This window comes from Miniopterus schreibersii (assembly GCF_964146895.1).
Source record: "Miniopterus schreibersii genome assembly, chromosome: 8".
In the NCBI taxonomy this organism is placed as follows: Eukaryota; Metazoa; Chordata; class Mammalia; order Chiroptera; family Miniopteridae; genus Miniopterus; species Miniopterus schreibersii.
Window position 1 is genome coordinate 55,070,849 of NC_138109.1, and position 26,363 is coordinate 55,097,211.

The 26,363-nt window shown below is 37.1% G+C and overlaps 1 protein-coding gene across 9 annotated transcripts in view; it reads right to left on the minus strand.

Moving 5' to 3' along the window:
* Nucleotides 1–18,731: 18,731 nt before the first annotated feature.
* ODF2L (outer dense fiber of sperm tails 2 like) overlaps nt 18,732–26,363 on the minus strand; it is a 39,151-nt gene continuing 31,519 nt past the window's right edge. For all 9 annotated transcript variants that reach the window (XR_013999405.1, XM_081145294.1, XM_081145298.1 and 6 more), the window contains one exon: nt 18,732–24,237. Coding sequence is in view for 8 of the 9 variants with exons in the window: in XM_081145294.1 (XP_081001420.1) it covers nt 24,109–24,237 (129 nt within the window). In the remaining variant the exon portion in view is untranslated. The remainder of the gene's footprint in view (nt 24,238–26,363) is intronic.

The window sequence follows — 26,363 nt, forward strand, 5'->3', positions numbered from 1 at the left end:
TATTTGAACCCAGAAACATTTTTCAAAGTGTGAACATTTTTGACAGGAACAAATATCAAGGACCATTTGGCACGGATCAGGTATGCTCATGAACATTTTTGATGGGACCAAATTTCAATGATATTTTGGCGTAGACCAAATGTCTCCATGGATATTTTGGACAGGAACAAATGTCCATAATCATCAGGCCAGATTTTCATGATGCAGCCCCTGAACAGAATATGTAAGAATAGAGATTCCAAAGACCTTTTACCCTAATAGATAGACACAGACAATAGTATGGTGATTACCAGAGGGGAAGGGGGGTGGAAGGAGGTAGAATAGGATAAAGGGGGGATAAATAGCGACAGAAAGAGACTTGACTTGGGATCATGAACACACAATATAATATATACATGATGTATTATAGAATTGTACACTTAAAACCCATATAATTTTATTAACCAATGTCACCCCAATAAATACAATAAAAAATAAATAAATTTACCCACCACCCCGCACTACTTCTTGGATAGCCAGGTAAGTTCCGAGAGGTGAGCTCTGCTTCCTGAATTGCTTTGGAAGATCTGATCATCCAACAAACTCCCAACTGTCTTCACTGTCATCTAATCCATAGCTACACAATTTAGACTTAATTAAATCTCATATGAAAGCTTTAATTTTATATCTTTGTGATAGATATTTACACACCGCACACACACACGTCAAAAGCCTTTTTAATTAAAATCTGTTGGCAGAAATCCTCTTACTTTCCATTTTGGAAATGGTCAGAAGTATAAGAAAAACTTGATTCTGCTCAGGGTATTCCTGTTTTAAATCAAACTAATTTTTCCATAGAATATTCTGTGAGTTTCCCACTTTTCATACATGTCAGCCAGGCCTATTTCTTTTGAAATTAATTCCAGTTAGTGAAATTCAAAAGGTGAAGACTAGAAGGAATGTAATTTCATATTGGTGGTTTCTGTGGGCTGGGTAAACATTCTTAATATTTCCATAATGGCACAGTAAGTAATTTAATTCACTAAGCACAGTGGACATCTGGTACCATGCTTGTATTAGCTATGCCCAGCACATGAAGAGAAATCAGTAAGTATAATCTACATACCTTTTTAAATTTTTACTAACCCACTGCATTTTAATATGAATTTGTCACTAGTAATGAAGATCTCCAGTTAATATGAACTATGGTAAGAGAGAATATACCATTAGATTAGGTTAAAAACTGCAGTATATAAATAATGGGTGAGTAGCAATTTAATTCTACAAGTGCTGCGATCTTACAATGTGACAGGCCTTGTATCCTGAACCCGGGATAGAGGAGTGAATGAGCCAGACCCAGCGCCTGCCCACGGAGCCCAGTGTGCACTCTTGCCAGACTCACCACGTAGGTGACTGTTGCCGAGAAAGCTGGTTGTCTTACTCAACACCCATTCCAGCTTCCTTCTTGCACTGCTCTCCTGTTCTGCTTAGGATGGAAAGATAAACCCCGCCCTTCCCAGACTCCCTATGACCAGAGTTTAGGATGTGACTTGGATTCCAGCAATCAAGCGCACTTACCAAAGACCTGGCTTCAGGCTAAATTAAGTGGAGACTCGGCCAGCTACAGAATTTGTGAGGGTGAGTACAAAATGAAAACTCGCGGCCCTGTACAAAAAGCAGAAAAACACTGTTTTCTTCCTTCTGTGGTCTTTCCCACAACACAACTTGCCAGGGTTTGTTTGTTTGTTTTTATTTAAAATGTTTAATGTTGACATAACTGCAAGTGTTCCCCTTTTCCCTGCACTTTGCCCACCTCCACCCAAACCTGCCTCCTCCTCTCTTGCCCTTAATTTTTAAATTAAATTGATTGGGGTGACATGGTTAATATGATCATATAGGTTTCAAGTGTGGGTTTCTATGTTACAAGATCTGTGTATTGCACTGTGTGCCCACCACTCAAAGTCAGATCTTTTCCTGTCACCATATGTTAGGCCCCTTTCACTCCCCGGGTTTTAATTAACACTGCGCTTCCAGAATGCGGGGACACTCAGGTATGAGTGCAGACTGTCACCCGAATCCAGGGCCCTTGCCCATGACTCACCGCACACGTGGCTCGCTGGCCACTGGGTTTCCTCTGGCACCTGCAGCAGGACCGAAGCCTTCAGAGATTCAGTCAGGCGTTTCTTCCAGGCCTGCCACCCAAACCCACGGAGGGTGGGTGGCCCCTGAGAGTGCTGCCACCTTCACGCCCAGACGCTCTAGGCCCCTGGATAAAGGCAGGGTAAGTGGCTCGCCCTTTCTCTGCCTAATTGGTGCTCTGTGCAGCCCGGGGGAGAACACGCCTCCCTAGGGCCCCGCGGGCGCCTGCACAGGCTCAGCCAACCCCAATCCTCCACACCAGGCCCAGCCTCCCCCTCCCCCAGGTAGGCCGCGGGCTTCGCAGAGCAGTCTCAGGGAAGGGAAGGTCTGGGGCCCCAAAGGACTTCACTTACAAAACACAAATGTAAACTATAAATTATTAAAATTTTCAAGATGGCAACCGCAGAGCATTAAACTCTGAGCGGTGCCCTTCTGAGCGTGGGCTGGCTGGCTGCACAGGTTGCATGCTCATGAAGCTGGTCCTGAGTGGAAAGAAAGAATGGAAGGCTTTCATTTTATGCCTCTGAATTGCAGCAACGACATCAAGGTTCTCCTCTGGGTAGTTTCCTACAAAAATCTCAGGAAGAGACTGAGGTTCTTGGCCACGCAGAAGCTGTGTGATTTTGGAACTTGGGAGCTGTTCCTAGCAGCTTAGCCTTGAGCCTGCTCTTAAGACGCTTCCAATAGTTTCGTAAACAATCTAATAGCTGGCAATAATTCCCTTAGCCCACCCAGAAGGGTTCAGTTGCAAACAACAGAAACCACAGTGGACACAGTAGAATAATTGTCTCTGGAGAGGCACGAAGTAGGAAGATTCCAGGAGTAAACTGACTGTGGTGGTGGCCACTGTTCAGACACAAAAAGCATTTCATATTGCAGAAAGTCATTCAGAGCTAGAAGGAAAACCGATTACACCGAAGGAGAGGCCCCATCAAAATGGAATAGCTGTGTCACTCTTCACTGCCCTTTATGCTACACGAGTGGGAGAGGATTGTCAGAGCACAGCAGAGATATGGTTTGAAAGTGGGGAATAGAAGTAAACTGTGTCCTTGCTCAGAAAGAAGCAGGAATTGTCCCCATGATACGGTAGAAAAAACATAAGCTTTAAATGTAAGTAGATCTACTTGCTGTCTTTCTTTGGGTAAGTAAATTAACTTACTCTAAGTTTCAGGCTCCTCATACAGTCCCTCCAGGATAGAGATAATATAGAAAAAGAACCTAGAATAATATCTGATACACAGTAGATATTCAATAACTACTGTTATTATAATGATAAAATCAAAATTTGTGTATAGGAACATGTGGATGGCTTTCTCGGGTCACCCCTACATCTGGGTACATCACCCAAGCAGAACTCTAATAAAGCAACACCCCCCAATCTATTGGATTCCTTGGCATCCGTCTTCTGTCCTCCCACTTATCCATCTAACAATCCAGTCAACTCATCCACCCACTTCCCACCCACCCACCTCTTCTCCCTCCCTTAGAAAACTAGAACTGTCCTAAGACTGGGAATTCGATATTTAGAAGCCTTGAGATTTCCTAGCAGCCATCACAGCAAAACATGAATTAGAAAAGGGATTTACTCCAAAATAAAATTAGTTTAAAATCCATGTAAAACTTTCTTCTCAAAAAGTCGTTATCAACTTTATAACGACGACAGGGATGCTAAAGATTTATCTATGTTTGGTGGGGGACAGGGACAGCGGGGGGTGGGTCTTCATGTGAGCTCCATCCACCATAGTAAATGAGAAATCATTCTGTACCTTTGCATGAGCCATTTCTTCAGCTTTCCCTAATTTATTTGACCAATTTAAGGCCCATTTCCTATTTCTACTCCTCTTTGACCTTTTAGCACCCCCAGACAGCTGATCACCCCCTCATTGCCATCATTGTACCTGTGCACACCTCGGAATAGCACATCCTAGAGTACATTACAAGCATTTGTTTATACACCCATATATTCGAGATCCTTGTTTATACTTTTTAATCTAACACTTAGCTCAGTCAGACACAGGGGTGCTTGATACATGCTGACTTACTCTAGAGCCTGAAGAGCAAACGCAAGCCTTTCACACCTGACTGCACCCCAAGTTGGCTCATTCTGAGTTTCCCCTCCTCAGTTTTGAGCAGCAGCCCCACCCACTTTCCCGTCCTCTTACCTCACCCAAATCTCATCCACCCATTCCCACGCCCTGTTCTGTCCGGCACCCTCTCACACATGTCTGGCATTTAAACATATGAGCAGAGGAAGACAAAGAAAGGGAAGGAAAGGGGCAGGGGGGAGTGTTTCAGGAAGAACAAATGTAGCACCAGGCAGTGAGAGTGGTTGAAGTGTCTACTGTGTTGAGTCCTACCATGCTCCGGGCTCAAGTGAGATGAAAGGGTAGAGATACCAACCAGGCAGATGAGTCCCTTGTCCTTTTGGACCGTGCATCCCACCATGTTACACACAATAAGTGAATAAATAATGTAATCACCACTCATAAGTGTAACAAAGAAAATAGGGAGATGATGATACTGTTGCCTAGTGAACTATAATGTTAATTTACCTATAATGAACCCTAACTTACTGCTATATGTGAAGTCTTATTGTATAATCTCATTTAACCCTTACAACAACCCTAAGACAGGTTCAATTATTCAGGACTGCTTAAAGAAGCCTAGCTTTAGGAAGGGGACAGAGGATGGTCATGAGAGGCAAGACGCTGAGTTGAGAAACCTTAACTAGTTGTAAGTACTGTAGAGAATGGAGGAGAGAGGGAGAAGGCAATGGAGAAAGGAGAGATGATTTCCTGAGCAAGGTCTGAACACACACCAAAGGGCTGGGACTCAAGCACAGTGCAGGGATTAGATGCAGACAGAAGGAGGGACAGTGATTCCAGTGGCGGGAGTGATGGGAGGAAGGCAGAGTTGGATGCACATAAGCTCGTGGGTGGATGCCGGGGTCCCCAAAGGTGTGGATGGCGTTGGCGAAGAATGAAGGACGCAGAGACAGCGTTCAGAGCATCAGGACAACCAGCCTCTCCCTTTATTGCCTGTTACAACTGTATTTATACTATTGGATTTTGTTGCTGGTTAAACAACATGACATCATGCTTTGTTCCGGTTTCAGTTTCCGCCTTTCACAGTTAATGATTGTACCTTCTTATCTGACCTTTTGAAGAATTTACATCTGTTTAGGTGTGTTAATTTTAGTCTTACCTATTGTTTCTATTTCTATAGGCTATTCTACAGGTTAATCTCTAGTTTGTTATTTATATTCTGAAGTTACTATTTTATTGCTCTACCACATAACTAAAAGGAGACTAACTCAGCCAGCTTTCTTATGTGAAGGTTATGCGAGTCCTCAGTGAAGGCTCACGTGATTGTCGTTAGCTGTGGTGACTGACGCCCTGTCTGGCACCTGCCTCAGTCTCTCTGCTTGCATTCCCTACAGCAGTCCTTCCTCATTGTGATATTCTGTGTATGATTATTCTGTGTATGGTAAGGGTTCAGGTGTAGATTGAAATAATCCCCTTGTGGGGATTCCCAGAGTTTTCCATGAATATAAACATCCCCCAGTAATCCATTCCTCACTGGGAACTCCCTGGTGGCCTCCCTGCAGATGGCCCTGCGCCGCTGAGTCAGCAGGGCCCGGACCCAGGCCTCTTCCCTGGCGGGAAGGCCCCCGGGTAGTGGGCCTAACAAGTCCCAACTCTTCTGCTGTCAGTCTGAGTCTAAGTTCCTTATAGGCGCCACATGATATCTAATACTTGGGGCTTTTACTGAATCATTGTCTTTTCCAGTCCCATCCAACTCCCCGGCTAGGGAAAAGTTTCCAGCTAGGGCAATGCCCTTTCCTGGTGCAGTGACTCGGGTAAGGACACAGAGTGTCAGGAAGGGGAGTAAGCATGGGAAGAGGGATATGCCATACGCCAGGTCCCATGGAGACTGGCTGTGCAGAGGTCTCTTCCTGGAAGGACCGTGTCGAGCAGCAAGGACGGACATATATTAAAGATTTTATTCAACTCTTTAATTTCTGAGGGAAGCAGTAAGATGGTAAGATCTGATCAAAGGAAAATTTGACTTCAAAGCTTTATAATCTACCAGTCAAAATTCATTTGCTCAGCATGAACAGGAATTGTTTGCATTGCTATGAGTTTTTCACAATTTAACAGCTACTATCCCTTTAGAGTCGTAAAATATCATCAATAGAAAGTCAATTAAAGGTGCACACTCTGGAATCAGATAATCACCTGAGGGGCTGCCAGACAATGACCAGGACTCCACAGAAAAATGCGAGGACTCTTTGCCCATTTCCAAGCCCTGACGTGTAGATAAAGCACGTGAAGAATATGCCTGCCCCGTAGTAAGTACTGATTCAGCGGTGGCTCCAGTTATTGTTATTCTTGGGTAATGTGATTATTTACCTAGAAAACTGGAGCAAATAAACTAAACGCATCAAGACAGATTTAACATTACTAGACACTGCATTACTGCTTGATATTCCTCCCTCTACTGTAAACACAGCAATGATAGATTTTTAGTGTAAAGAGAAGTCATAATCATACTCAAAAGCAGGGTAATATGCAGGTAACCTGCAGCAATACGCAGCAGCTGAGTCAGGCAGCTCAATGACTGCATCTCCTATCTCCAGTCACCAAGGGACAGGAGCCCCAAGCCACTAATTAAGACCACTCCTTGGGCTAGAAATGGGGAGAGGAGGGAAGGCAACAGCAACCAAAAAACTGATGAGGAGGACTGGAGGGGAGGAGGGTGGAAAATCCCACATAAGATTAAAATGTCAAAGAAAGCGAGGAAAATTAACACTAAGACAACAAATAAAACAGGGATTAAGAATGAATAGAGAATATAATGCAGTCATTAATTGTGAAACAACAGACACATGGGAAATGTGTTAAAGGAAGGAAAACATTTCAAGGGGAGGTGGTGTTTGGAAGACTGGTCTCTTCCTGGCCATTTGTGCTCAGCTCCATTCCCACCCTTCGGTGCCGTCCCGCTTTAGGCAAACACACCTTCCCTCTGGCTCCTCCAGTCCCGCCAAGGATCCGTAACTGCTTTTCTGTACCGCGCTCCCTGCGTTGGTTCTGGTTGCCTGAGTGGACACTGACAGAGTTGGCGACGCCAGCAGAGTACGGTGACATGCAGCATTCCCATATACGCTGAAAATCAGAGGAGCGCTTAGGGAACTGTGAAGGCCTGCAGGGGCCGACCCTTACGCTGCACGTAAACCCCTTACACATTGTAAGCGTAAACCTACAGAAAGGAGGCCGGTTTTCTCTGTTTAGTAGGATTGCAGGTGACATTAATGTGGCGAGAGGATCACAAATGCTGGAACCAGCCTAACAGGGTTCGAATCCCAGCTCTGTCACCTCCTAGATGTGAAGCCTTGAGCAGAATTTTTAACCTCTCTGCCTCAGTTTCTCCAAATGCAAAGTGGTTGTAATAATATTTGCAACAGTGATTTGACGAAAACAAGTGAGTTAATGAAGTTAAGAAGCATAGAGGAGAACCTGGAATATAGCACTATATAAGTGGTTTTTAAAAATTATTTTTAAAATTTTGTATTTTCTAATTTTAATAAATATGAAATTTACCATAAATGAAAAAATGGACAATCTCCAAAAAGGAAATATAAATTATCTTGAAGTGGTTACATTTGTAATTTTTACAGTGTCACAGGGCTTTGGAGGGCACCTTATTGGTCGCACAAACCGACAAGGGTGGGAAGGAGGTGGGGAGGGATCACTGTGGGCTATCTTGGAGACTAGCCAGCACCATTTGGAATGTGAAGATAACTGTCATACTTGTTGCCAAATTAATTTTTTCCCCCTGAGTCAGTCAGTAATGCATGCAGATAGAGTAATAGGAATCCCAGCAAATGGTGACTTAAACAATAGCTTTCTTTATTTCATGCCACAAGAAGTCCCAAGGTAGGGAGCCCACAACTGGTCAAGAATACCTGCAAGGGCCCGGGCCTCCCTCTGGCTTTTGTCTCTATAGCCCATAGTGACAACAGTAGCACTTCTAGAGCCCCTGACAGAGAGACCACGTGGTACCAGCAACCTTCCTTTTATACCTCATTGGCCAGAATCCCCACATTCAACTTCTAGCAGAAAGGCAAGCTGGGGAATTAAGTTTTTAAACATTATAGCCCCTATAGTAGATGAAGGCAAGAAAGAAAGAAAAAAACAAACAAACAAGAAAAACTGTGTTGATTGAGCCTAGAGTTTCTGCCACATTTCCTAAGTGCAGATTTTGAACACTGCATTTTCCTAAGGTGGATCATGAGGCAATAAATTATTGGAGCTACATTATAACATAAAAGTAGTAGAGAGTTTACAGTAACAGATTCTTATTAACTTTTAAAATATATATATATTTTTATTGATTTCAGAGAGGAAGGGAGAGGGAGAGAGAGAGAGAGAGAGAGAGAGAGATACATCAATGATGAGAGAGTCATTGATCAGCTGCCCCCTGCACACCCCCGACTGGGGATCAAGCCCAAAACCCGGGCATGCGCCCTGACTGGGAATCGAACCCCGACCTCCTGGATCCTAGGTAACGGCTCAGCCACCCCCGGCCAGGCAACTATTTCTTGTGAAAACATTATTGCATTAGGTATTTAGCTTCTCTTATAAGCATCTCTTATAAGCTTCTCTTATACAAGCATTTCCTAAAATGACTTTGTATTGTATTTGGGAAAAACGGATTTGCCACTACTGGGAAGTAAAAAGAGTAAAACAATGCAATAATTCTATGTAGTTTACTTTTCTCTTAATTTCAGGATTTGTATTACAGTTTTGCTCTGTGCATGAAATGCTAAGTGCAGCTACACTTCAGCTCTAGGCTTCCTCTGCCACCCCCGCCACCCAAACCTTTCCCCTACATCCCTGCCCTCACATGTAAGTTCTTACTCTATAGTTGTTCTTCTTGGTTCAGATTTTTCTTTTTTAAAGAACTTAAAAATAAAAAGTGATAGAGCAAGATGACTAAATATATTCCCTTTGGGGGGGGGGGGGAAGATGTTATAAGAAACTTTGGGGAAGAGACAACCCAAAAAACAAACTGCATTTTGAAAATACCATGAAATGCCAACGTAGCATTTTTGTACTTCAAAAAACTGCCTTCAACTTCTTTGCCAAAATTGACTTTAAAATTGAAGCTGTTAAAAATACACACTTAATTTAGTAGCTTTTAATTCACAGGGCTTTTTCATGGGTGGGGTTGCAAAGTGGTGAGTTGAAATCTGCCACAGAGGAATACACTGCCTCTGTAAAAGTCAGGCTTTTTACTAAGAATAGACTTGTGGGCTGCAGGATAATTAAAAAGTGCTTGGCATAATTGAAGTTCTGGTGAGGAAATGATTAAAGTCGTGGCCTTGCATGTCGGGTGTACACAAACTACTTTAAAACTTGGATACTGGAATGTATGGCCTTAAAAGTGCTGCATTAAGATGAAAAACATATAAAATGCCACTGATACACCATACTTTCATTTTTCAATAGGACTAGAATCACTAAAATTACATACTGATTTTACATGACTAATGAGACTTGCTATACCTATTATAAATATAGAAAAACATCTTATTTTTATTTTTATTTTTTTTTAGGATAGCTCGTGCTTTTACTCAAAAAAGACAATGGAAATTAATTACAGAGAAGCGTTTCCTTGGCCATTTCAGCATTAACAAACATTTTCAGTATAATTCAGTATCCCTAGCTTTGTGAAATACTAAAATTTAAAAAGTATTGACAATTAGTTCTGTTCTTGTTTGTTTGTTTTTTTGTATAATAACTGGATATTATTTCTTCCTTGGATTGAATTATTTGAAGTTAAAGAATTAGTCTTTTTTTTTTTTAATTTTATCTTTATTGTTGAAGAATGAGTCTTTCTTTGCAAGGTGAAGTGATACAATCAGGTAACTAAGACCATGGCTACTCTGGGGAGTGGAGTCTGGGGTGAGAAGCAGCTGAAGGAACACTTTTCACGTCATATCCTTCAGTATCACTTCAAATTCTTTTAAAATAAATATTTATTAACTTCATAGTTAAATTATTAATTATAAAATTAGGTTGAAAGCTTTATAAGATCAAAACTCACTGAAGATACTGACAAGTCATGAAAAAAGAATTCCCTTAACTGATACTTGAAAAGGCGTTTTATAGATGATATAAACAAGTTTCAGAACAGTAAGACCCAATCTGAACCTTGAATTATCACCTTAAAAGCAAACAGGAACACTGAAACAACTGCATTTAATTTTGTGTTTTAGTTTTTTAAAAATCTATCCTAAAAATCAAGAAACACCAGATTCCTTCTTATTTTCAGCTCACTTGTTAACAAAAGGAAAGATCATCTTTCTCATCTTTCTATTAGTAATTATTAAGTCTCATTAACAAGCTTTTATTAGTAGTCTCAGGGTTCCCAGGCTAGGTGTGGACTCCAGGAAATCAGTTAAAGATAAATATATAAATTTAAATGATTATGTTATACATATTTACAACATTAATTTTTATTTTAAAGCAATATTTATATTACACTATTATAAAACCAGTAAATGATAGAATTTACAAATCCAGACTAAATTATTAAGGACTGGGAAAGGGAGAGGATGGGGAAAGTAGCAAATTCCTTATTTCCATGAAAAGGCATGGAAAAAAAATAAAAACAATGAACTAGGCACAATGTATAGCAAATGTGAAGAAAAAAGTATGCAGAAGTGGTAATATTTATACCATCTAATTATAATCCAAGGCAAAAAAAAGCATAAAATAAGACAATAATAGCTATTTAAATAGTATAATTTGGAATAAAGACATAAGATAAGGCATCAGCTTTGAGGCTACTTGCAAAGGATTAAAAATTGAAATGCCTCAGATAGCTTTATGACAAAAGTAGATAATACCCAAATAATAACACATCAAATTATGTAGAATAAAAATACTGCACATAGAAAGAAAAATGGGCAGAAACACACATGTAGTAGGAGACTTTATATACATCAGCATAAATCTATGAGAGGTAAAACAGATAAAAATAAGGAAGGTTTACAAAAATAATAATGGAGTAGACAATGACAGTTAACAAATTCCCAAAAGTAGAAATTACAAAGATCATATTTTTACTATAATATAAAAATTAAAGCAATATAATCTTTGAAAACATATATATAAAATAAGAAAAATACAAACCAAAAAATGTAAACCACACACACACATCCCTCACTCATTATGGGAAGTGACCAGATATAAATTGAACACATTAGAGTCTCTCATTATTTAAACAGAATAAAAGTAAATTACTGCAATGGGTTAAAATAGACATATAAATATATATAATCTATGTGTAGGTAAGGATACACCAAAATACACCAAAAACCTTGCTTGTTACTTTTGGAGGGTGTTAGGCACTCATTTGTTATTCTAAAAACTGAATCAAGTACTTCAGCTTTTTATATCAGGATAATTAAACAGTTAATGAAGTAAAGTTTTTTTTAATATAGAAAAGTAGTAATGAATAAATGCAGAATAATAATAGAATTAGAAAAGCACCATTTTAAGATTCCCTAATGACATAATAGATCTTGGCAGTGATCATCAATGGCTACTTAAAAGTATTCAGTAGAAAGCTGATATAATTCTTTCTAATGAATGAATCAGTCTGACATCCACTTATCTATTTTAATGTTAATAATACCAGGACAGCCTGGCCAGCGTGGCTCAGTGGGTGAGCATTGCTCCATGAACCAGGAGGTCACAGTTCGATTCCCAGTCAGGGCACATGCCCAGGTTTTGGGCTCGATTCCCAGTAGGGAGCATGCAGGAGGCAGCCAGTCAATGATTCTCTCTCATCATTGATGTTTCTATCTCTCTCTCCCTCTCCCTTCCTTTCTCTGAAATCAATAAGAACATATTTAAAATAATAATAATAATACCAAGATGACTAGCCATTACATTTGTTCCTAATGTGATGCAACTGAAAGTATAAATCAACACCTATGAAATATTCTAGCCAAAAGATTAAAAATTAAATTCAGTTATGATTTTTAACCTAACTACTGGTTTACAGGAAATATAAGAGGTGGAGAAACATGTTAAATAATGCCATGAAGATATAATCAGCCAAATACAGACTGTAAGAAATCCTATAGGGCAAATGATGTGACTTATTCCATAAATAAATGTCATGAAAAATAAAGGCAGGGGAACTGCTATAGATGCAGGAGACACATCCACCAAATGCAATGTGTAGATTTTGTTTGAATCCTGATATGAATAAGTCATTTGTAAAGATACAATTTAAACACAAACGATATTTAATAAAAGTACAATATTAACTATTAATATTTATAATTAAATCTTGTACTGCTTATTTAGAAAAGTAAAGAGACTCAATTGGAAATCTAACAGAATTAATTATTAGTAATGTTACTAAATACAAGATAAAAAAAATTATAGTATTTATATGTACTATTAACCACTAGTTGAAGCTAACAATTCTTGACAGCTACACAAAAAATCTAAAATACTTAGAAATAATTTTACAAAGAAATATTTGTAAGCATTTTGAAGAATATTAGAACTTACACGGCTAGATACAAATACTTAAATAAATTGAGAACTAGGGTTAATAAACTCTATAACTCTATTTTAAACTGTCCCCCATTGCTTTAATAATTATTAAACATTAAATATGCTTTCACTCATCTTACAATAAACCTCATTCCTTACTCTCTTATCAATCTATTAATCAATAGCATATGATAGGTAATTTGATCATTTGTTAATATTAGCAAAAATGTCTCTCTTTATTTGGCAATCCCCAAATCACTGGCTGAAGTATGTGGTTATAGAATGGCCTCATCAACAATTAGAGAATCATAACTGATTTTTTTTTTGTCTTTAATAATTTGGGGTTTGCTAATTCATTTCTGAACTGTTGAAGATTAGAAAGTTGTTGCAGTCTCATAAAGTTTTATTATGGGGGACACAACCTTTATCATTTCCTATGGCCTAGCCTCATTAAACAAAGTTCTGCAGTCACTATTAACATACATACAGCAGTCCATTATTTTTAAGGCTCCTATCACCAGCAGCAACCTTATGATTATAAAACAGCTTAGGGAATATTGTTGTGTTGGCCATTCCAGTTACTCCATCTGAGTATTCACAGTGATTACACTGTCCAATTAAAATCTAATCCTGGCAGGAATTAATGCCATAATCATCGGCCACTGCTCTCGCTACATATTTATCATACCATCAAAGGACATCACGTTGAATCAATTAAATGCTAATGTGTGAACACATTCTAATAATCCTCCACATCAACCCTCAGCTAAGTATCACAGTAAACTCTCCATTTATTACTGGTTCAACTATTCTATAATAAATAAAACATGTTTGTGAACTAGACTAGACATAAGTTGACATTTTTTATAAACAAAGACATTTTCTGAGAACTGAATAGAGAACCTGTATTTTATCAACTGAAAAATACTAAGAAAGTTATCCACAGACTTAGAATTTTTAAGTTAATAAAATTACAAATAAACATCAACTCAACCACACATATTACTTCGCTTTAGTTATATCCCCATTGCAAATGATATTATATCAGCTATTTCAAAGCCAAACACTGCCCTGCATACAATGTAAAACTATGTGCCCCTTAGGTTGGGAAAAAATATGTACTACACAGAGAGAGAAGAGAAATTGAGGTGCTAAACAGGCTAACATCATTAATTTCTGCTCCCATTTAACAGGTTATGAGTAGTAGTCCAGATGAGCCACACAACAGAGATCGGATTGAGGAAGGGTACAGGGATCCCAGCTCACAAACATATTATCTCAGAGCCAAAGTCATCTAGAGTTAGTGCCACTTCTCCCCCCAGGGGCGTGAGAAGGTATCCACAGTCTTTCACAAGAGAAAGGCTAAAACATAAGTGGAAGTGCTACCATAGCATGAATTGCTTAAGGCAAAGGTCCCAACCAGTGCCATAAATAGGTTACAGATTTGGTCAGGACCTATGTTGGCTACAGTTCTGGGCCAAGCACTTCTGGCTATAAGCATCCTCCTCTATTTACCATAGTTTGACATAAAAAAAATATTTTCTATGTATCATGGTTTTAAAAAGGGTAGGAAGCACTGTTGGAAGGGAAGGAAATAGGTCTTAATCATGTTGGTATATTCAACATCTAGCAGCTGTATTTTCTCAGGGTGCAGTTGCCAATGCTGGACATGGCTAAAAGCTGAGAATTCAGGCTTGGCACCTGGCAGAAGACTGCTTCTGAGGGTCAGAGAAACAGAGCCTTTGGTGCCTGGTAGGAAATGGAGGAAAAAATTGGAGACTGAGCATCTCAAACATACAGCATCTTTCCTCATCAAGCTGTTTCCTGAACTCTGAAGCCTGTGTGGGACAATAGTCCAAAATCCAACCTAAAAACCCATGAAAAGCAAAGCAAAATTACCAGCCATCAATGCTGAAGAGGAAAAGACCCACCAGACTCGGTTCCAAGTCCAAAAGAGAGATGCCGTAGAAAGGAGGTGACCAGTAGATTGAGTCTTACCTAAACCATAACCCAGCCTCAAATCAGCTAATTGGATTAAGGTGACCAGCCCATCCTCACTAAATCTGCCTATAGTGATGGAAGGAAACTTAACTTGAGGTGGTAAATACACAATACAATATACAGATGATGTATGGTACAACTGTATACCTGAAACCTATATATTTTTATTAACCAGTCACCCCAAAAAATTCAATAAAAAATAACCCCCCAAAAGGTAGACCTTCTCTGTCAAAAAATAAGTCATCTTTTGCTTCTACAGACTTTTAGTAGAAGGAAATTTGTAATAAAAAATATTTGATTGATCTCGAAGATGAATCAAAGGAGAGAAAAAGGAACATAAAACAAGTGGATCATTTCTGACACTCTTTTTTTAGACCCATTTTTCCAGCAGACTTACACTTTAAGTTTTTCATTCATAAGGAGTATAAAAAATGGATCTAAAAAAAGAAAGTGCCAGAAATGGTAAGAATGGGGGTAATCAATTATAAAGCAGATTTTTTATTTTTAATCAATTAGAAAGATAATTGTCAAAGCAAAGATTGTAACAATGTATTGTGAGGTTTATAGAATATGCAGGAGTAAAATCTTATAACAACAATAGCAAAAAGGATAGGAGAGAGATAGTGAAATAATACCATTGTAAGGTTCCTAGAATATGTGTGAGGTGATATGTTATCACTTGATGGTAGACTATGATGACTTAAAGATGTATATTTTAAAACCTACATCAACCACTAAAAAATAAAAAAAGTAAAACATAACTAGCAAGCCAATAGTGGAGATAAAGATTAAGTAAAATGATATTTAATCCAAAATAGTAAGGAAAGAGGTGAAAGGGAAAATAACTAATGAGACTATTGGAAACAACTAGCAAAATGGTAGATTTCAATTCAACCATATTATTAATTACATTAAATGCAAATAGTTTAAATACCCTAATTAAAAAGCAGAGATTGTCAAACATCTTTCTATAAGAAAGCTATTTTAAATATAAAGGCATAGATAGATAAGGTAAAAGTATTACAAGTAAAAGTCATAGCATGTAATATAATTAAAATAAAGCTGGAATGGTTTTATTAATATGAAACCAATAGACTTCAGAACAAGAAATATTACCAGAAATACAGAGGGATATTATATGTTGAAGGGTCAATTCACCAAGACATAACAATCCTAATTGTATATACACCTAAGAATAGACATTCAAAATGTATGAAGCAAAAACTGAAAGTGAAACTAGACAAATTTCCAATTATAGCTAGACACATCAATACTACTCTTTCAGTAACTGAAACAAGTAGACAGAAAATAAAAAGGATATTTTGAAAAACCTGAAAAATACTATCAACTAATTTGACCTAAAACAAATCTCAACCAATTTCAAAGGAATGAAACCATATAAGATACATTCTCTGATCGCAAAAGAAATTAGAAACCAACTGCAGAAAGATATCTGAAAAATCTTCAAGTGTCAGGAAATCAGAAAGATAATTAGAAAATACCCAACTGCCTGGGAATTAGAAATGTATTGCTATATAATCCATGAATTAAATATTACATCAAAATATAAGGCTAAAAATATTTTGAACTAAAATATAATGAAGATATGTTATACTATATCCTACATAACCGGGGCTTAAAGAGAAATTTCATGTACATATGAAAAGGAAAAATGCTGGAAATCAATGTCTAAGACGACAATATCTGCTCTCACTATTTCTATTTAAAATTGTATGGGATGTCCTATCCAGTGCAATAAGAAAGAAAAAGAAAGGCATAAAAATTGAAAAGGAGAAAAGCGGTGTCTTCATCTGCATATGACATAATTATGTACACAGAAAATCCAAAAGGACATATAAACAATTAGAATTAAATTATTTTATCAACATATCTAAATACAAAATGAGTATACAAAAATTAATTCGATCACAGTATCACAGCAACAGAAAATGAAACTTAAAAAATAACAATGCTGATAGGAGCATCAATAAAAAAGAAATCAAGCATCTAGGATAACCAAATATGTGCAAGGCACTTAATTGAAAACTACAAAAATGTTATTGAGAGAAAATTTTCTTAAAAATTCTAAATAAATGGAAGGATATACAGTATTCACGATTAAAGATGTCAATCAGTCATCTCTCCCAAACTGACCTATATAGATCTGTAAATTCAGCACAATCTCAGTTAAAAGCCCCAACATTTAATTTTTTAGATGGACACTGACAAACTGAATCTAAAATTTACACTGAAATAAAAAAACCCAAAATGGCTAACACAATCTTGGAGAACAAAGCTTGAAGACAGAGTGGTATTGGTGCAAAGACAGAAAAATTGAACAATGCCACAGAATGGAGGGTTCAAAAAGAATCCACATATCTGGTTTATGACAGCTGGTCTATCTGCCTTGTGACAAAGGTGACTCTGCAGTACATTGGGAAATGAATTTGATTTCCACATGAATTTTTACATCCACATGAAAAAAATGATCTTATGCCCATATTGAAGGTGGAAGGTAAAAAACAATAAAGCTTTTTAGAATAAAACATAGGAGACCATCTTCATTAGCTTGGAGTAGGCAAATATTTCTGAAACAGAACACAAAAGGTGCTAACCATAAAGGCAGCAACTGGTAAACTGAACTACATTTGTGATAGCTAATTTTATGTATTAATTTGACTGGATCACCACATGCCCTGATATTGTGTATGTGAAGGTGTTTCTGGAAGATTAGCATTTGAATTGGTGGACTGAGTAAAGCAGCTTGCCCTCCTCCACGTGGGTGGGCTTCAAGCAATCCCCTGAGAGCTTAAATAGAACACACCTGTCTACATGAACTGGGACACCAATCTTCTCCTGCCCTCAGCACTTCTGGATTTCAGGCCTCCAGACTCCAACTACAATCCATACCACTGGCTCTCAGGCCTTCCAAGACCACCACAGGCTTTCCCAGGACTCCAGCTGGCAGACAGCGGGCCATGGGACTTCTCAGGCTCCATAATCATGTGAGCCAATACCATATATATCCTGTTTCTCAGGAAAATCCTAACTAACACAATATTAACATTAAGAAATGTGATCATCAAAAGTTATTAAGAAAGTGAAAAGGCAATTCACAGATAAGTAGAAAATAATTTATACATCTCTCTCTAATAAAGATTCATATCCGAAATTCATTTTATACTATGATCTAACTTGACTTTTAGCAGCATAAGATAATTTTACAAATGGATAACCAAATAAATAGAGATGTAGGAAAACAAATGTCAGCTTCAGTTACTACTTGAACTGCTATCAACTAAATATTTATGAGAAATAAAAATACAGCACTTCTAAAATTATGAACAATTATTTATATTACAATTTCAGAACTCCTCATAATTTTCAAAGTATGTTCACATTCCTACTTTGGAATTATAACTAAAACTGAGAGATGACTTGACCAAATTGATACTCATTTGACTGCTGATTGACAAGATTTAATTGTTCTCACTAGGTGCCAGATATTGGCTAAGCAAAGGAGTGGCATCACACAAGTATTTCCTGCCAGCATGTAGTCATTACTTTAGGAAAAATGCCTAAGTTGCAAATTACTGTAGCAGTGGCATCAACAATTCTGCGTTTCAAGAACTTGAAAATTTTCAGGGCATTTGGTGGAATAATTCATATCTAGGCACTTGTTGTAAACAAATAATTAGATGCAGACAAGGAGTTGTGCATGACGATATTCACTGCAGAAAAATTTATAACAGAAAACATGGAAACAACATAACTATCCAACAATGGAGCAATAATTGAGATATAGTGCATTCAGAGATAATAGGATAATACGACCCACTGGTAGGGTGTGAGAATTCTTATTTTACCCCATCTCTTCAATAGTAGGAATTACTTCTTCATTTACTTTTTAAATTTACCTTTTTTGTTGAAAGTATTACAGATGTTCCTCCCTCTCCTCATTGACCCCCCCCTTTTTAAAAATTATTGTAGGAAAAAAAGGAGAGATTATTTACATTTTTTACATTATTTACATTTCTTTGCTAATAAGTTTGAATATCTTATAAACATGTTTATTGGCCATTAGTAATTCTTCTCTTGTGAGTTGTCTGTTTTTTATTCTTTGGCTCTTTTATCTAATGGACATTCAAATTTTATTAATTTGTAAGAGTTTTTACATGCTGAGCAGGAAAAAGAAAGTCTATCTTTGTGTCTATTATACTCCCAAGAGTTATGCTTGGTGTTTTGAGTCGGCTCATTTAAAATTAAAAGTCTTATTTCTTGAAATGCTTCAACTTCTGATAGTGTTTGGGCTAAAATATAACTTTTCAAGTAACACAAGATCAAAATAAAAACCAAGTTACCCTTCTAGCATAGAAATAAAATTTTACTAAGTTTTAAGGTAATTAACTGTGTTTATCTGTAAAAGTATAAACAAATCTTTTAAAAATAAACAAAAAATTTTAGATAGTATTACATTCAGGTGACATTACAGAAGTTTTTGTTATCATTAATTATTAAAATAAAATCCCTAGTTTTTAAAGATTATTTATATCTTGGGTTTAGATGCCCTTTTTATTTAGTTCATTTTTTTAAAAAAATGAGCTCTTTTTTAAATGATAGGAAAATATATCTACTTTACAAAAAGTTGCAAAAAATAAGCTTTAAGCTTGCAAAAAGTGATTACAGTGTATAATTATAATGTTTCTAATCAAATAATGTATGATAGTTAATCACACGTTTAATTTTTATAGTTTAAACCACAATGCTGTCAATATGAACTTCATCTAATAACAAACTGGATATAGAGTTCTTCCTCCCTCCAAGCCCCACCTCAAACTATGCCAAAGTAAAAAGTAAAGCAAGATACTTGAGTTATTTTTAAAAAATAAAAATAAACTTCACAATTTTAAGGTCTCTTAAATTTTAAGAAAAATGTTATTTGTTCATTTTGAGTATTTTTCTTTTGTAGAAATGTTAAATCTTAAAGTACCACAACAAATTGTAATGTTAAATAAATCAAAACCACTGCCTTATACTTGGGATTTAAGCAACTTTCCCAATGCAGTAGCATCAAAAGAAAAGAAAACACATGGGATTTTATTTAATTCTTAGAAAAGAAAAAGAAGAGAAATTCCTCTTAAACCATCTGTAGCAAGCAGTAGGGGAACCCATTCCGCCTTCCTGACTCACTCCCAGTACCCAACCCACTCCCTCCCACTTTCCACTGTGGCCACTGGAACCCATCTGATTATAAACAAGGTCTGCACCCTGGATCTCTTCAGTCTCTACCTCTGTCTGAAAGGAAACCCCACCTCTCACCAGGGAAACTGCCTCCCCTGAAGGCCCCTAGAGTGAAAGCTATCACTCTCCCAGGCTGTATCCTTTCCCTAACTTGCTTAGGTGAATGCCCTTGTCCTGCTTTGAAGCTCCCAACTAAAGCAGTATCACCATTCCTCCTCCCATGTACCCATCCAACAAGTATGGCCTAGTGCCTGCTACGTGCCAAACTACAGAGCTCTAAATCCTCGCAGGAATTAAAACCGATTGAGACAAATAATCACATACACACACAAATAATCGCCAATTATGAAAGAAACGAATGAGAAGGTATGAGTCCGATTTAGTGAGGCCAAAAGCAGGGGGGAAAGCATTTCAAGATGAGAAAAGGCAGGAATGAACTCGGTTTTCAAGGAACACAGTTCAGCTGGACATAGTGGGTGAGGAGGTTCGAGGGCCCAGAGGCCGTGAACGTGAGGGCCAGAACAAGCAGGCCCTTGAGGGTCACTGGAGGACTGGATTTTATTCTAAGCACAATCAGAAACCACGGTTAGGTTTTCAGAACCCCCTTCCTTATCGCAGTCATCTACTTATCTGCTCACATTTAATCAGGGTGCTTGTTCTCCAGCTCCACCCCAATTCCTTCCAAATCCTACACAGTTCCAACATCCAAGGCTTCCCAGTTACTCAACAACCTGGACTCCAGTGACCTCATCTCCACCTCAGGCAGGCCTCCCCTCACCTTCTCCTTGTCCAACACTACTCCACCTCTGAAAATCAAATTCTCCTATTTCATTCTCAGACCATAACCTCTCACCGATCCTACTTTTCCACTCCTGGCACCTATCAGGTCTGTCCTCCAACCTTTAAAATTAAATCTGATTAGGGAAAAAAAAGGAAAAATAATATAATTTCATTAAAATAAAAAGTTATTACTATTTCTCCCATTCTGACCCAGGCATTTAGCATTTAGACATCTCTGTACCTATTTCCATACTGACACCCACATAAGTGAACTTAAATATACAAATAAAGAGATGCTTCTTTTAACTATAAAAATGTGAATTATGCAAATACATAATTCTGTGACTTTTCTTCACCTGAAAATAAAAATCATGAACAAATCTCAAGCCAGCAAATATACAGATTGAATTCATTCTTTAAATTGCTGCACCTTGTTCAAGGTATAAATGCTACCTCCAAAGGGGAACTTCTGTTTGCTGCAAACAACTGGCTGACCCCAGAAAACCTTGAAGTGTGCTCTTCATGGAGCAAAGTGCTTCCAGTTTTCACAGGTGGGAAAGAAAGCATGTTTGTGACTGCAAAAGTCTGGGAGCAGAATGGCTTCTCGGCACTTCAGGACAGGATAACAGGTCTCAGGCCCACGAGAACGAAAGCCATCACGCCTCTCACCACGTGGCTTGCTGCTGCCCAAGAAATACATAAGGCAGCCTGCTGGCAGGTACTGAGGGAACCACAAGAATGAGTAGGCAAGGGAATGAAAACTCACAGGGCTCGGAAAGAAAAAGTGGCCAGCAGAACAGAAACCGGAGATGCCTACTGAAGTAGAACCAATGGAAGGAACAAGAGAATTTTAATGAAAATACAATGGAATTACAGCACTAAAAATGAACATGTTCAGGAACTAAAAAAATACATGACTTCTTAACTAGAAATTCAATATTCAACAGAAAAAGAGAATGTCCTTGAGAACTACATTAGTGGTCAGAAAACTCAGGTGGAAGAATATACCTCACAAGAAAGCCCGTGACAGACACCCTGAGAAAAAAGGCAGGCTGCATGAAGGTCAGATCCAGTTGATGAAACAAGGGGAAAGGAAAAAGGCGGCGAGGTAATAATCACCAAAACAGTGGAAGAAACATTACAGAACTTAGGGGAGGAATGAGGCCTTGAACATGAAGGATGAAGAGTACAGCCTATCAGTACTGTGGGAAACTGGAAGCAAAGACCTTGATTAGTGACACCAGGGCACTGACTAGGGGCCTCCCTGACACTGAGTTTGGTTCACAATGTCTGCTTAATGCTTCACATGGAAATACTAAGCACAGAGACCGTCGAGGTTCTTCTGGGGTCTGGTAAACTTCCTTTATCATCCTGTGTCACTGGTGTCTAAGTACCAGCCTTAGGGACTGCAGTAGTCTTTTCCTTCCAGTCTGCCTAAAACATTGCAGGTATCAATTTTTAAATGCCATATGCACAAATAACTTTGATACAAATTAAAAATATAAAAAAAAGGGAGTGTATCCATTGGTGAGATAAATAAATGCGTGACTTCTGGACAAAAACATTGCCTTTATTTATGAAATATGTACGAAAGTAGTATGGTCATAGTTAAGAGCAGAGACTCGGATGCCTGCCACTTACTAGCTGTGTGTCTTTGGACAAGTTACTTAACATTTTTGTGTTTTGGTTTCCTGAAAAGTAAATGGAAAAAAGTTAACAGCACTTATTTCATCAGGCATAAAGATTAAATGATACTATACACACCACACCCAGACTCTGTCTGGCACTTAGTAAGTACTCAATAAACAACAGCGATGCTGCTGATGGGAGGCTGCTCTTCCACTGCTTGCAACAGGAAAAGAGCACTGCACACAGAACTTTAATTTTGGAATCAGAAGACAAGTTCAAACATGGACTTTAAAACGTAAAAGTTTAAGACCACAACCACTGCGGTAACCCCTTTATGCTTACATTTTTTCACATCTAAAACAGGAATATGAATACCTCCCCTTTTCAACATCTGTCTTTCTACCCACAAACATCAACTGCGGATTTACTATATACCAATGTTGTGTAGTGGCTAAAATGGAAATATGAACAAGGTAGACTTCTACCCTAAGGAGCTCACGGTCTAGTGAACAATACTCAAGAATCTTAGTTTCCTTTCACCTGAATATTTCTTAAGGCGCCCTTTGCTTTAGGAGATGAAAACAGGACAAGGGTGAAGCATGTGTCTTAGTACCACAAGTACTATGATTTTTTAAAAAAAGGCAACACTAGTATTGTTAGCAAATGTTGGGGGGAAAATAGCTGAGTTTCTGAAATTACTATATTTTGCTATTTTAAGAAAAATACTATGAAGCAGTCGGGTCATTGGGAAGCAAGTCCCTGCAAATGATATGGCATTCTTAGGAATGAGGGGACCAGAGAAGAGTAGGCCCCTTTTCTGATCAAGGAAGAGAATAAAGTATCTTGGGGAGACTGAGCTTTCATCACAGGCTGGGCTGTGTAGTACACAACTTGCCTCTTTTAATGATCTTTTGAGACCTGAGTGTCCTTTGAATAAATAAGCTCTCAGGCCACTGTCTGAGAGGGATCACTACTATGTGATCCCTTGTCAACTACATCCATCCCCTTTCAGAGCCTCCTGCCTTGGCACGTAGGGGGGAAGACTGTGGAAAGCAAGTTCTTGGTATCTCTTCTACGCCATCTCAAAAATAAAGACCTTATCCCAAAGCTTCTTATTGGAGGTGCTTATTTTGATCATCTCAGGTGAGCTGGCCCTGGGACAACATGTTTTCAAATGTCAGTTGGCATTTAATAGCTTAAAATTGTACATTTAAAACCTCACAGAAATTATAATTGCATCTTAGCTTATACTTGAAACAATATTAAGTACACCAAGATATGGGGTTATCTTTAGAAAGTATGTAATTATGCCATTATTAAAAATTAATATTCAGAATACATTCCTTTATTGTATTAATACATATGTAACTACACAATGCAAAACAATGATATATATTATTTAAAATCATGTATTTGGCTCATAATTAATGTAGACTTATTACAAAATCAACTGGATGGTGGCTATAGACACACAAAGAATGATTCTGGAGTCTTTTGTATATCTGTAAAAAAAATTCTAAAAACCAATATAACTTAAATAGAAATTAAACCAGAGCTAAGTGAAAATTATCCAGCAAAAAATGCTAACATCTTGTTTTAAGTTTCAATTGGATAATAAGTTATGTTTTAAATTCTTTACATAAAAATTCTAATACCACCACACATAAATCATAAGTAGAACAGATAGTATATTTTTAACCTAATCACTTTTTAGACTCACAGTAAAAACCTATTGCTTATAGAAAATAAATTCAACAATTTATCCAAACATTGTTACATACGAAGTTTTAAGAAACTGTAAATAATTCTTAATACTATCGTTTTGATTCTCCGTCTTTTCAAGACTATGTTGTATTTCTTTCAAACATACTTCCTGATGTTGTGCTTTCTAAATAAAAAAAGAAATAAAGATAATCAATAATGACATTCATACCAAAAGTCATAATATAACATTTATATATACAATAATTGACATGATTTTTAATTTTTTAAAAGAAAGAGTCCTAACATCTGATGTGTTTATTAATAACTTATCTTAGAGCTCCCTTTTCTTTAAAATCCAGAATAACTAAAGCACATACATACATGGTTGATATTTACTGTGATATACTTCATGGTAATACACATTCATTAGCCCCAAACTATTACATATTTAACATGATTAACTTAATAAATGGGTTTTATTTAAAACTGTCACTATTAATTTCTCTTGCATCTAACATGACATTTTAACACTAGTTTTTGCCATTTTCTCTCCCTAAAAATTCATATTTTGTATAATTAAAAGGAATTTTACTGTCTTAAAAATGGACAGAATTCTAGTTTTGATAATATAAACATTTTATTTTTAGAATCCTTCATAAATAAAAAGAACTCTTTATTTGAAGAAAAAAATTTTAAACCTAACATATTTTTTAAAATATTCAGTTGCATATAAACTTTGCTGTAGATCTGTTCACTAAAAATATTTTGGATAGACAGGCAGCAAATATAATTTCGTTTCCAACTAAAATGTAGGCACCTTCAGAAGAAAAATATTTTATCTCCCTCCCATCACGTGTTCAATAATACTTGATACCTTTTGAAACTGAACAATGCTCAATGTCCCTCAGGTGGAATAGGTGGTATAAAGAAATGTGCTAGGCTGGGCTACACAAAGCCCCAGAATGAATATAGTGAGTCTTTGTGAAACATCAATTTTACTCAACACTTTGAAGGAAAAAAATACTAATACAAATACACACATTGTTGGGTAGAATGCAAAATGTGCATCCATTTTTGGATACCACATTAGACTCCAAAGTCATTTCAGACTTCAGGAAGGTTGGCCTAGGTTAAGCTGCTGAAGTCAGACCCTGAGTCTGCATCCACTCTGCCCCCAAATGGAACACTTGGGCAAAAAATCTGTAGAGGCCTGCTACGTGGGCAGGACACTGAGGCAGACACCAGGATACAATCAATTATGAGACAGGCTCTCAGTGCTTATGATTTAATTGGAGTTAAGGCATGTATACAAAAATAAATATTGAACTGCCCATTGAAAATCATTTTTCAGCAATGTCTAAATCTATGCTTAGAATTCTAGATTTTTACTGCTGTAAAAATGATCAGGTTTAATAGAACATCAAATATTAAACCTATTTATTTTGGCAGCTTTAGCCAAGTACTGGAAGCATTATAGCAAAACCCATCTCATCTTAGTGTACTTATTTTATTTTTTTGTAAGCTTTCACTATACAAAGAACATCACACATATTTACAATATCAGCAACCCTGATTGTGAGTAAAAAAAAAAAATAGAAATACAGGGAAAGCCTATGCTAAATTGAAAGTGAAAAATGTTTTGTTCTGATTAAAATTGCCATGGAACTTTTGATGGCAATAAAATTAAACTAATATTGCATGCCAAAAAAATTATTTAACTTTGAACCTTCCAGGTTTTCAACTTTTTAGACACTTGGGAATGAAAAATTGTTTTCATGGAGTCTCCAGCTCCTGGAAAAAATAAAGTTTCATTATTTTATATGTCATTGTTAGGTAGACAGTTTTCAAGTGATTTAGTCATGACTAGTGCTGATTTTCATAGTATCTTTTGCCAGTTGGCTATTTCATGAACATTTAGGAAAAAACATCAGGAGACTAATTAAACACAGCCAATTTGGTAATCTCATTTCATGGTTGAGTGGACCAAAGAGCATCCATCTCATGCAGCTATAACAATACTAAGTATTTACTTAATGACAACTTATAACTTTCTAAAATGGAATATTCATTATTGAAGACAGGTACCAAAGTCTAACTCATAATTGTTTAAATTGTATTTATCTTAAAAAATGAAAAATTCATAACAGAAAGAAAATCAACAGATTATATCTGTAACTTTCATTAAGCAGTTGTCATGTAAAAGTAATAAGTAGAGAAAGGGCCCGATGAGACTTTAGGGGAAATGTAATAGAAGCTACCAAGGATGGGGATAATAATTCTTTGGCATAATCCTGACACTTTTAATTTTTG